We start from the raw sequence: 13,780 nt of genomic DNA on the forward strand, positions 1-13,780 counted from the left end.
AACCTCAATCTTGTTGCAACTGTAAAAACTTAATTGAAAAAAAACACCATGTCAGATCTTTACACTGCTGACATGGGTCCCATGATGAATGAAAAACATGCTAATTATTTCCTATTAACACAAATTTCACAAATCTTTCTTGATTCTAGAGTCTTGGGGAAATAATTGTCTACCAGCTCTGACATACATAAAGGAGACCAAGATAGAACCAGCACAGCTGTTTCAGGGCTCAAAAAGGCACCACAGGCTGCTCAGAGCAGCCAAGGCTTCAATGCCATTAGAACTGAGCCATGATACAGGCTGTGCACCTTAGACAGATACATTTTCCTGTGTATCTGCTGTGCTCCAACATAAGGTTTTAAAAAACTGGTATTAGTACTTTAGCAAGATAACTCATCTGTATGATGCTGTTACATTTTCTTAGGAAATGAAAATAAGGTAAAAGAAAGTAAAAGGGGCATATTTATTTGATCAGACAGTAAATATTCTAGGCTTTGTTAAGAGGCAAAATTAGACGCTGGGCGCAGTGGCTCACACTTGTAATCCCAGCACTTTGGGAGGCCAAGGAGAGTGGATCACAAGGTCAGGAGTTTGAGACCAGCCTGGCCAATATGGTCTCTACTATTAATAGTCTCTACTATAAATACAAAAATTAGCTGGGTGTGGTGGCGCGTGCCTGTAGTCCCAGCTACACTGGAGGCTGAGGCAGAAGAATCGCTTGAACTTGGGAGGCGGAGGTTGCAGAGCCGAGATCGCGCCACTGCACTCCAGCCTGGGCGACAGAGCGAGATTTTATCTCCCCCCCCACCCCCCCAAAAAAGGAGGTAAAATTAAAGGTATTATAGAGATACTCATAAAAGAGAGAAAATGGCCGGGCGCGGTGGCTCACGCTTGTAATCCCAGCACTTTGGGAGGCCGAGGCGGGCGGATCACAAGGTCAGAAGATCGAGACCACGGTGAAACCCCGTCTCTACTAAAAATACAAAAAAATTAGCCGGGCGTGGTGGCGGCGCCTGTAGTCCCAGCTACTCGGAGAGGCTGAGGCAGGAGAATGGCGTGAACCCGGGAGGCGGAGCTTGCAGTGAGCCGAGGTCGCGCCACTGCGCTCCAGCCTCCTGGGTGACAGAGCGAGACTCCGTCTCAAAAAAAAAAAAAAAAAAAAAAGAGAGAAAACAAATTTCCATAAATATTGACAAAATTCAAAATACAGTAAATTGAATACAGTTTTTCTGTAAAATGATTCTAATCAAATCAACACCAGAGAAAACCAACCCCAGGTGCACAGACAAAATAACTATCTTGTATTCTGTAAAAATGTCAAGATCACAGAGCTGAGTAACTGTGCCAGATTAAAGTGGACTAAAGAGACATGACAACAAAATGCAATGGGTGATCCTGAGTCAGATCCAGAACTATGCTCCCTCCCAAGTTTTTCTTTGTTGTAAAAGACATTAGTGGGACATGTGGTGAAATATGAATAAGGTCTATAGATAACAGTGTTATATGAATGTTACTTTCCTGATTTGATACCTGTATTTAAGTATTTAGATGTATAATGTCTGCAGCTTACTTTTCTTTTTTGAGACAGAGTCTTGTTCTGTCATCCAGGCTGGAGTGCAGTGGCACAATGTTGGCTCACTGCAACCTGCGCCTCCCAGGTTCAAGCAATTCTCCTGCCTCAGCCTTGCGAGTAGCTGGGACTACAGGCATGTGCCAATTTTTTCTATTTTTAGTAAAGACAGGGCTTCACCATGTTAGTCAGGCTGGTCTCTAACTCCTGACCTCAAGTAATCTGCCTGCCTCGGCCTCCCAATGTGCATGGATTACAGGAGTCTGCCACCACACCTGGCCTTGCAGCTTACTCTTAAATATTTCTTTTTTTATTCTTTATTTTATTTTATTTTATTTTTGAGAATGTCTTACTCTGTCACCCAGGCTGGGGTGCAGTGGCACAATGTCAGCTCACTGCATCTTCTGCCTCCCAGGTTCAAGTGATTCTCCTGCCTCAGCCTCCCAACTAGCTGGGACTACAAGCGCCTGGCTAATTTTTTTTTCTATTTTTTTTTTGGCAGAGATGGGGGTTTTGCCATGTTGGGCAGTCTGGTCTTGAACTCCTGAGCTCATGCAATCCACCTGCCTTGGCCTCCCAAAGTGCTGGGATTATAGGTGTGAGCCACCGTGCCCAGCTAAAAGCTGTTTAAAAGATTTTATTCCATGTAAATATAACATATATAACATGGCCTCATTTCATTTATCATGTAAGCATGATAACACAGAACAATCTCTCCAAAATTTATGCTCCAGAGAACATTATTGCAGAAGACATCTTTAGAAACTAGACTATCTGGGGTTCAGGGAGACACAAACACTGTCTTCCTACATCCTCTCCTGACCTTAGAGTAAGTCTAAACTGCAAAGACCTTGCCTTTTGTCCGAGAGCCTCTTCTCAGATAACACTCTTCACACTCTGACTATACCCAAAAGATTAGTGACCAGTTATTTCTTCTGCTAGGAGCTCAGCCTCCCTTCCACTCTCACACTTCCAGCCCAAGCACCTCCTATTCTCTCCGCTAGCTACTTCTGTGTGTTAGCAGCAGTGTCTGCACACAGACCACAACTTAAGGCTTTTGCTATTCTCATCTCACTAAACCTGACGTTTATCTGTTAACTGCACTCAGACCTCTCTAGCCAGCCCAAAATAAAGATCTAAAAACGTGGCAAGTGCCTCTGATTTAAATCACGTAACAGGGATTAGCAGAATTTGAGGAAATATTCAAGATAAATTATATTCAGTAATTATCTTATCAAATTACCTTGAGAAATGGAATCACAAAAGGACGAAGGGGAAAGTTTGTGGCTTCTTGGAGCTTACAGTGGAATTCCTCAATTGTCACTGTTGAGTTCTGAAAAGATAAATAACCTTGTTCAACTTCCAAAACTGGACTTCCAAAACGTATAGTGCCAAACTCTTTTACCTTTTTTTAAATGTTATTTATTTATTTATTTGAGATGGAGTCTTGCTCTGTTGCCCAGGCCGGAGTGCAGTGGCGTGGTCTCGGCTCACTGTAACCTCCACCTCCTGTGATCTCCTGACGGTGAACTCCTGACTTTGTGATCCACCCGCCTCGGCCTCCTAAAGTGGTGGGATTACAAGGGAGAGCCACCACGCCTGGTCTTTTTATTTTGTCTTTTAAATGTTTAGTAGAGACGCAGTCTTGCTATGTTGTCCAGGCTGGTCCTGAACTCCTGAGCTCAAGCTATCTTCCTGCCTCAGCCTCCCAAAGTGTTGGGATTACAGGGGTGAGCCACCGTGCTCAGCTGCTAAAGTCTTTTAAATCATAAGAAAAAGGATAACTGCAGGAACATTATTAGGAACTCAGACGCCTGGCAAAGGTAAACCACACTGGTTTCTTATGACAGAAACCCTCCCTGATTCCCTTCACCACCATCAAATTCTCCCCTTTGCCCAGCAGACTAGGCTGCAGAATAGGGCACTGCCTTTCTCACTACCCAAGAAGAGAGGAACTCAGGTCCCTGATACTGAGGGGTTCATTGCAAGTCACTTCAGGAACAGGGAATCAAGCTTACAATGCTTCCTTTTACAGAGATACTGACTCGGCCTAGGATGTCAACTCTAAGATGTTTTGGACTCAATAACCCAGTGTCACATTTTTTTGAAAGTTCATTGATTTTTCAAGTTCTGCCCCCTACCTCCTGGCATAACTTCCCCCAAATCTTCAAAATAAAAAATTAAAAAAAAACCACCAGAAGCAAAAGAAAAAAGAATAGTTGCCTTCTACCTTCAAGTGGCCTGTGTGCATTATGCATATCAGAATAACTCCCAACAGGCAAACCCCCACTGGTAAGTTATCACTGTTCTCTAAAAGGGTGGATGTCCTCTGTGTTTTCCCAAAAGTCTAGGCCTCAAATTAGGAATGAGGAATGAACAAATAAAAATATTTTCTTCAAAGTTCACACAATATTTGTATTTCAATTCCCGATAACACTGTATGGTAACAAATTAAAACAAACGAACAAAATGAAATGTGGGGATTATTCTGAATCCTTGCTTGCTCCCCTGAAAGAGCTATTACCATTTCTAGGAATTTACTTTTAGAAACTTCGTAAGTGTTCAAAAACATAGTATGTAACATGCAACTTACCCCCACGCTATCACAATATATTTTCCTAACAAAAAAAAAAAAAAAAAGGAAAATATATAGATCTACCAACAGGAAGCTACATTAAAATTACAAGAGTCATGTATCAGAATGCTTATGCAGGGAGGAAATTGAGCAGATTTGTACACATTAAGGCAGAAAAGGTATCTACAATACTGTTAAGTGAAAAACTAGAAACAGAACATTATATTTTCTAAGAATCCACTTACAAAAATCACACACATGCATATTATATCATATATTTAATGCCTGGAAGAATAATCATAATAACAGTTATTTCTGAGTATGCAATTATGTTGGATTTTCCAAATATATCATATTTATTATTCGGTAAACATTAATATATTTTCCTTCAGTGAAAAGGGGTATGTCCAATTTAAGCATATTAAAGGAAAATGTTTGAACACTTTCCCACATTTCATACCAAAAAAATTCTTTTAAAGTTAACTGTGTATCTGTTTCAAGTATATGACATTTGCACAATACAGCAAAAGAAACCTGTAATTCTGGTAATCAGGAATAAAAACTAAGTGTAAGAGAATGATACTCTTTTATACCTACTGCAAAGGAAGCAATCAGGTCTTGAAAAGCAAACACAAATAGGATTAAATGTATGGAAGGGCTACGTGAATGATTTTAAATATACTTGTGGGTAGACAAGCGGAAAGGATGGATTGTGTGACACAGGTAAACAGTGAGTTAGGCCAAAGAAATAGACTCAGGGTTACATACATAGTAGATATAGGGCAGTCCTGTATGAGAGGGATAAACACCTTCCTCCTTCAGCTAGTTTATAAAACCTTATTTTATATTAACAGCATAATTGTTTCTTCCCCTCAAAGATCTCATAGTCTAGTGGGAAAAGAGGCAACTAAGCTATTCATTATAGTATGAGGGAGGTACACATGTACAGGACACTACTGACTCACAGAGAAGACATATTGCTTAAAAAAATTTTTTTTTTCAGAGATAGGGTCTAGCTCTGTCACTTAGGCTGGAGTGCAGTGGCATGATTACAGCTCACTGCAACCTTGAACTCCTCCCAAAGTGCTGGGATTACAGGTGTGAGACACCACGCCTGGCCACGCCCGGCTAATTTAAATTTTTTTTTTTTTTTTTTGTAGAGGAAGGAGTCACGCTACGTTCCCCAGGCTGGTCTTAAGCTCCTGGCCTCAAGTTGGCCTTGGCCTTCCAAATTCTGGCATTATAGGTGTTATCCACACCTGGCCACAGAAGATATATTTGAATCAAACTTAGGGGGACAAGGAGTTCTGTACAGCAGTGTTGTCCTTGAGGAAATTGAAATGCAGCTTTGGGAAAGATGTGTCAGAGCAGAGAGAAGAATGTTGAGAGGTAAGATGTTGGGGGAATCTGGTCTCTGGATTTCAAGGGCAACACTTATACTCCAATGTATCCTCTATTGAGCTTTCTCCAATGCTTACATCTTTTTTTTTTTTTTTTTTTGAGACGCAGTCTTGTTTTGTCACCCATGCTGGAGTGCAATGGTGTGATCTCAGCTCACTGCAACCTCAGCCCCCCAGGTTCAAGTGATTCTTGTGCCTCAGCCTTCCAAGTAGCTGGGATTGCAGGTGTGCGCTGCCACTCCTGGCTAATTTTTTATTTTTAGTAGAGATGGGATTTCGCCATGTTGACCAGGCTGATCTCGAACTCTTGACCTCAAGTGATCCTTCCAACTTGGCCTCCCAAAGGGTTACAATCTCAAAACTAGGAAACTAACATTGGTACAATGTACTTATAGTTCAAGGCCGGGCGTGGTGGCTCACGCTCGTAATCCCAGCACTTTGGGAGGCCGAGGCGGGCGGATCACGAGGTCAGGAGATCGAGACCACAGTGAAACCCCGTCTCTACTAAAAAAATATATAAAAAATTAGCCGGGCGTGGTGGCGGGTGCCTGTAGTCCCAGCTACTCGGAGAGGCTGAGGCAGGAGAATGGCGTGAACCCGGGAGGCGGAGCTTGCAGTGAGCCGAGATTGCGCCACTGCACTCCAGCCTGGGTGACAGAGCAAGACTCCGTCTCAAAAAAAAAAAAAAAAAAAAACACACACAAAAAAAACACAATGTACTTATAGTTCTATACCATTTTGCCATATGTGTATTTTCATGTAACCACCACTGACCAAATTCAGAAATATAGAAACCTTGTCTATCTTTATCCTCCTGGTTTATAATAAAAATTGGCAATTATTTCCTCTACATATAGTGACAACCATATCAGGCAAAGTAATTTTTGCTGCCAACAGCAAACATAATTTAGAAAACTCAGGAGAAGGAAAGTTAGTTAGCTAGTTACCTATGTATATATATACGTATGTATGTATGTATGTATCTATCTATCTATCTATCTATTTATCTATATCTATCTATCTACAGAGTATTGCTCTGTCATCCATCTCTCTCTCTCTCTCTCTCTCTCTCTCTCTCTATCTACAGAGTATTGCTCTGTCACCCAGGCAGGAGTGCAGTGGTGTGATCATGGCTCATGGCAGCCTCGAACTCCTGGGCTTAAGTGATCCTCCTGCCTCAACTTCCTGAGTAGGTGGGACTGTAGGCATACTCCACTGTGCCAGCTAAGGAAAGTTTATTTACTTACCTATATTTTTACCCTTAAACTCAACATTTTCTGCATAACCTGGTCTGAGATATATCAGAAAAACACAAAACTCAGCGAACTCACTGCTTATGTAGTCCCTTGGGTCCCACGAGTGAATCTCTACCTTTAAGAGTCTCTTTTTTTTTTTTTTTTTTTTTTAAGTGATAGGGTCTTGCTCTGTCCCCCAGGCTCACAATCCACCTGCCTCAGCCTCCTAAGTAGCTGGGACTACAGACACACTCCACCACACCTGGTGAAGAGTCTAATTATTTTTGTTTTATAGGTAATGTCCACGGCTTTTTGTTATTTATTGGGGGGAATAGGAAGAAGTTTGTCTTTCTACCTTGCCTCTGAACCAGAATGAGACTTGATTTTTAACGACAACAGATAAATTGTACTTTACTCAGGGTTTTACAGACCTTTCAGTTAGCTTCAATGGGTGAGGGGGTACTTAATGTTGAACTGATTATCTTGGTGTATATTGTTTATGTTTATTATTTTCTTAGGATGAATGGTACCAGAAACATTGCCAAACTATCCTCCAGAAAGTACATTCTCCAAATAATAATAAGTAAGTGAAGCACAAAACATTTACCATTACCTTGAAGTGCAAAATGCCCGTGCTTGCTTCCTGGTATAGTTAGGGACTCTCAGTACCTTACTTCTTTTACACCATGGACACAGAATGCACAGATAAACTCCAGCTACTAAATTATGTGGCCTTTATTTTTAGAGATGGGGGTCTGGCTATGTTACCCAGGCTGGCCTCAAACTCCTGGGCTCAAGTGGTCCTCCTGCCTCAGCCTCCTGAGTAGCTGTGACTACAGGTACACACCACACATATGAAACCACAATTCCACTGTTGCGTGTGATGCTTCCATACGTGTATAAGAATGTTCACAGGAACATTATTTGTAATGGCTCTGTACAAAAAAGAGTTAACATAGTAGGCCTAAAACTGCTAGCCTTAGAAAAGCCTAGTTGTAAGGTTGGGCCATTGGCTGGCATCTAGGACCCTGGATGGCAAACAGTTTCCTACATTGATATAAAACTTTTCTTAACTGAAGAGGTAGCAGCAACCCACGTGTCCATTGGGGGATTAACAGATCAATAAAATGTGATAATAGACATAAAATGAAATATTACTTAGCCTTAAAAAGTAGGAAAGTCTGACGTATTCTATAACATGCATAAACCCTAAGGACATTAAGCTAAGTGAAATAGGCTAGTCACAAAAAGACAAACACTGTATGATTCTACTTGTATGAAGTACCTAGAGTAGTGAAATCCATAGGGACAGAAAGTAGAATGGTAATTGCCAGAGTCTAGGGAGAGGGGGAATGGGGTATAATTGTTTAATTGGTGCAATTTTGCAAGATGAAAAGAGTTTTGGAGATGGATGGTGATGATGGTTGTATGATAATATGAATATACTTATTGTCACTAAACTGTAAACCTAAAAATAGTTAATATAGTAAATTTCATCACAATTCAAAAAAAGCAATTGTATAAATTCCTTAACCCTGTGGTGCTCATAGGCTCTAAATACACAATGGCGAACAGGGACACATGGTGAACAGGACAAACAACATGAATGTACTTAAGACCACTGAACTGTGTGCTTAAAAGAGGTTAAAATGGTATATTCTATAATGTATATTTTACTATGGAAAAAAAGGTAACCCAAATGTGGCCATTTAAAAGAAATAATTGGACACAGCTACATATACTTTTCATAACTAAAAAAAGATTCAAATTTTTTACAAATGAATTTTTTTTTTTTTTTAAGACGGAATCCTGCTCTGTCGCCCAGGCTGGAGTGCAGTGACACGATCTTGGCTCACTGAAAGCTCCACCTCCTGGGTTCATACCATTTTCCTGCCTCAGCCTCCCTCCCGAGTAGCTGGGACTACAGGCGCCCGACACCACGCTCGGCTAATTTTTTGTATTTTTAGTAGAGATGGGGTTTCACCGTGTGAGCCAGGATGATCTCGATCTCCTGACCTCGTGATCTGCCCACCACAAATGAATTTTTGAGATTTTTACTTTTAGTCTTATTTTTAAGAATAGATAATACTTAAAGTAATTTGCTGCTGGAATCATCGTAACATTTTGATGTCTGCTTTGTTTCCAATTATGTTCAAGCTCATTTTGACATTTAACTCCAATAACCTTACTCTGGATCCAGTAAGATTTTTCTGTTGTAGTCTAAAATTTGAGGAATAAACAGGTTTAAAATAAAAAAGAACTAAACTTCTCCTAACTGATAAGGGTGACTGTGTGTAGAGTGGTTCTGCGAACCGTATGGTTCATGCTAAACATGGGTTTTCCTTCTAAGAGGGTAAAATTTGGCAGGTGCTAGGCAAAGACTGCCTATGTGACCAGGCCCCAACAAAAACCTTGGCATTGAGTCTGTAATAGGCTTCCCTTGACAGAAACACTGCATATATGTTGTTGTTATTTTTGTTGCTAAGGAAAGGGAGCTCTGTGTTACCATTCAGGAGAGGCAGACAGCATAAGGAAACCTGCAGATGGGTTCCTCCAGACTGTGTCTCTCTCACTATGTCTCCTTACTATGCCTCTGTAATAGATCTTAGCTGTGAGCACAACTGTATGTCAAGTCCTGTGACTCCTTCTGGCAAATCTCAACACATGGGGGTGATGCTGGAGACCCCAAAACTGCCCCAAATTACAAATGACTTAAATGTCAGATAGCCCAAAGGTATAAATTGTGGTGTATTCCTACAATATGACACTATATAGCAATGAAAATAATCTACAGTCATACGTAACAAGGACTAAACCTCACAAATGATGAAAAAGTCATTTATTGCATTTTGCCTTGTATGAAAGTTGTTCCTTTCATAATAGACTGAGAAATTTTTTTAATTTATGTTTTGAGATAGGGTATCACTCTGTCACCTAGGCTGGAAGTGCAGTGGTGCAAACACAGCTTTCCTGGGCCCAAGGAATCCTCCCACCTCAGCCTACTGAGTAGCTAGGACCACAGGCATGTGCCACCACACTCAGCTAACTTTTAAAAAATCGTTTTGTAGAGACAGTCTCACTATGTACCCAGGCTGGTCTTGAACTCCTGCATCCAAGCAATCCTCCCACCTTGGCTTCCCAAATTACAAGCGTGAGCCACCACACCCGGCCTTAGACTGAGAAATTTTTTAAGGCAATAATTCTTAAACTGTTTGGTCTCAGAATTCCTCTAATTTATATGGATTACATTTATTGACATTACCATATCAGAAATTAAAGCTGAGAATTTAATTAAAATAAAAAATAACTATATTGGTACAGACTGAGGTGTGATTTTTAAAATCTGTATTTTCCAGAATAAATGCAGTAAGAAGAGTAGCACTGTTTTATCATTTTGCAAGTCTTTAATATCTAGCATAATAGAAAGTCTCTTTAATATCTAGCAGAATACAAGCCAGTTGTATTCTATCTACTTTTGCATTTAGTCTACTGCTATATTATGAAAATAGTTTTCTCCTTCTGGATCTCCAGAAAGGATCCTGGAGAATCTTCAGGGTCCCTAGATTTACACTTGGAGAGCTGCAGCTTCAAGGATTAGTGCTGTGATTCATCTTTTTATCCCATATAAAGGGGTTAACATACACAAAGGAGCACAGAATGCTTTTACTGGAGGTAAATTCAATTAGAAACATTGGGAACTGGCAGTACTTCCCTTATAAACACTGAGAATAAAACCCCACCCAGTTGTCAATGTCAGAAAATCACTCCTTTATGCCACGGGTTCACCACGTGCAGTATAGAAAGAAAGAAAAATTATGTGTACCTTGCAAATTCTTAAGCAAGTTTATATGCACGAGGAGCTGAACAATGCAATCCCTTTGATACTATTTATTTTGATAGTATTTATTTAGGCCATGTAACTTGTAATTTTAGAAATCATTGTTTTGAAAATTAAACTTGCTACTTCTCTACTCTCCTTGGTTTGGAAACAATGCACTAAGCACTGAATATATTAAATTACAAAACCTTGCATTAACTTGGTTGGACACCAGCAGCCCTGTTGAGACCAGTTTTAAGAAAAATCCAAAGTTGCTTATTGGAATTAAATCAACACCTTAAATAAGAAGTAAACATTATCGATTGTTTCTTTGATAAGCACTGATATAAAATCTACAATTAAACATCATGCCGAGACAGGCACACTGCTTGAGGGTAGGAGTTTGAGACCAGCCTGAACAAGATAGAGAGATCCCATCTCTACAAAAATAAAAAAATTAGCTAGGCATGGCAGCATGCACATGTAGTCCCAACTACTCAGGAGGCTGTGGCAAGAGAACTGCTTAAACCTGGAAGGTCAAGGCTGAAGTGAGCTGTGTTCGCACCATCGTATTCCAGGCTGGGTGACAGAGTAAGACCCTGTCTCAAAAAAAAAGAAAGAAAAGAAACCTATATTTAAACAGTTTTATACACGTTATTCAATAACTAGTCTAGTCTGTAGCATTTGCCATATTACTATGGGTTTGAAAATGAGCAGAAATATCTAGAACTTCTCTGCTCACTTTGGACCTGAGCCACATACTTAGGCAGCTGAGAACAACAGTGAGGCTGTACTTACCACCAGTGCAAGAACAAGAGTCCGCACCTTCTCCCCAATCTCAGGGGAGATGTCATTGCCAAACTGTTGCAGAGTGGTAAGAAAGCGTTTCAACTTGCTGAGTTGTCGAGCACCACAAGTGGCTGGCAACTGCTGATTTGTGAGTGCAGATGATGTGGAGGAGGCAGGACCATTGCTGAATCTCTGTGGTGGTGATGGGGCACCATTCAGGGTAGGAGGAGAGTGGTTGATTCCATTGCTTACTAAAAGAAAGCCAAAATGAAAGACTCAGGTTACGTGCAAAACAAGGGAACCTTTGTTCATTTTTTCTTGTTTGTGTTTTCCTTCGTTTGTTCATTTGAATTTTGTAAAGCACATATTATAAAAGTATGCAAAACTCGTTCTGTCCTCAATGAGATTGCTGTCAGATAAAAATGGTAACAGAGTAACACTGGAGTGTTAAAAAGAAAGCAGAGTGCTCCCAGAGCAATAAGAAGGGAAATCTAACTCTACAGGTGCCATGGGCAGGGGTGGGTAGTTTTAAGAAAGACTTCCTGCAACAGGTAGTGCTTGAGATGGGTCTGGGCCAACAGATCTTTCCAGTGATGGGATACTCATGCACATCTTTTACGTCGCATCTCCTTCCCAATTTCAAGGTCCCCACAACACTAAGCAGTCAATCAGAAGGTAGCATGTGAGCAAGACACCAGAAAAAAGAGTTACGATAATATGAGGGATATTTTTTAGGCCTACTGATTTAATGACTTATTCCTGCAATAAGGTACCTATCTCTTTGGCCATCCAGAATACTCATGTCCGTTAGAGCCAGTTACTCTCTGTTTTAACAGTGCTAGATTAATATTGCCAAACCCTTGGTCGTTCAATAAAGCATCTTCCTGATTCGATGCAGGACACTCCCATCCTACATTTTTGCTCAAATTATAATACATGTGATTAATTACAGTTTTCCTATTTAGTTCATAATAGTCATTTCTTGAAAATTTTAATTTTGAAATCAACCCTAGAGCTATGGTTTTGTTTTTTGAGGCAGGGTCTCATTCTGTCATCCAAACTGGAGTGCAGCAGCACCATCTTGGCCCATTGCAGCCTCGACCTCCTGGACTCAGGTGTCCTCCCACCTCAGCCTCCTGAGTAGGTGGGACTACAGGCACATGCCACCATGCACAGCTAATTTCATTTTTTAAAAATTTTTTGTAGATAAGGGAGTCTCACTATATTGACCAGGCTGGTCTCAAACTCCTGGGCTCAAGTGATCCTCCTGCCTTGGCCTCCCAGAGGCTGGGATTACAGGCATGAGCCACCGTGCCTGTCATTGAGCTACGTTCTTGTTGGCATCAAGTAAAAATCTAAATTATCTAGTAACTAAGTATCATTATGGTTTCACTTAATCACATCCAGCCTTAAAAAACTAAAAAAGTGAAACTTGGCCGGGTGCGGTGGCTCACGCTTGTAATCCCAGCACTTTGGGAGGCCGAGGCGGGTGGATCACGAGGTCAGGAGATCCAGACCACGGTGAAATCCTGTCTCTACTAAAAATACAAAAAAAAAAAAAAATTAGCCGGGCGTGGTGGCAGGCGCCTGTAGTCCCAGCTACTTGGAGAGGCTGAGGCAGGAGAATGGCGTGAACCCGGGAGGCGGAGCTTGCAGTGAGCTGAGATTGCGCCACTGCACTCCAGCCTGGGTGACAGAACGAGACTCTGTCTCAAAAAAAAAAAAAAAAAAAAGTGAAACTTTATCTAAAAACATAAGAAACAATTTAAGACATAAGCAATGTTTAAAGAGCCAATCATTTAATCCTTACCTAGCTTAGAAAAAAGACACTTAATCATATTTTGCCAAAAACAAACTTATTAATCATAAAAAATCTTCCACTTCTTTACTACTTCCTCTAAGCCAGTCACAGTCAGTTAACCATCTCTGTTCCCTCTTCTTACACTGCACCTTATTCAAATTTGACCTGGCAAGCTCTTCTTCATCCCATACAGTTCAGGTATCATCTCTGTTAAGGAGCATTCTTTGACACATGCTGCTGCTGCTGCTCCACTTGAAGGTAACCTTAGTGGATTCACTACATCTCTGTGCTGCCTATGTGTGTGCTTCCACTATTTTACTTTTTTTTTTTTTTTGACACCAAGTCTTGCTCTGTTGCCCAGGCTGGAGTGCAGTGGTTTGATCTCAGCTCACTGCAACCTCCGTCTCCTGAGTTCAAGCGATTCTCTTTCCTCAGCCTCCCGAGTAGCTGGGATTACAGGCACGTGCCACCACACCCAGATAATTTTTTGTATTTTTAGTAGAGACAGGGTATCACCATGTTGGCCAGGCTGGTCTCGAACTCCTGACCTCAAGTGATCTGTCCTCCTTGGCCTCCCAAAGTGTTAGGATTAT

At 40.9% G+C, this 13,780-nt stretch overlaps 1 protein-coding gene across 6 annotated transcripts in view; it reads right to left on the reverse strand.

The window, feature by feature from the left end:
- CBFA2T2 (CBFA2/RUNX1 partner transcriptional co-repressor 2) overlaps positions 1-13,780 on the reverse strand; it is a 162,008-nt gene that overhangs the window by 29,706 nt on the left and 118,522 nt on the right. For all 6 annotated transcript variants that reach the window (XM_055266463.2, XM_055266462.2, XM_063633745.1 and 3 more), the window contains exons 3-4: positions 11,396-11,637; positions 2,814-2,903 (exon numbers count right to left, since the gene is read on the reverse strand). In XM_055266463.2, the coding sequence (XP_055122438.1) occupies positions 2,814-2,903; positions 11,396-11,637 (332 nt within the window). The remainder of the gene's footprint in view (positions 1-2,813; positions 2,904-11,395; positions 11,638-13,780) is intronic.

Source organism: Symphalangus syndactylus, chromosome 24, assembly GCF_028878055.3.
Source record: "Symphalangus syndactylus isolate Jambi chromosome 24, NHGRI_mSymSyn1-v2.1_pri, whole genome shotgun sequence".
In the NCBI taxonomy this organism is placed as follows: Eukaryota; Metazoa; Chordata; class Mammalia; order Primates; family Hylobatidae; genus Symphalangus; species Symphalangus syndactylus.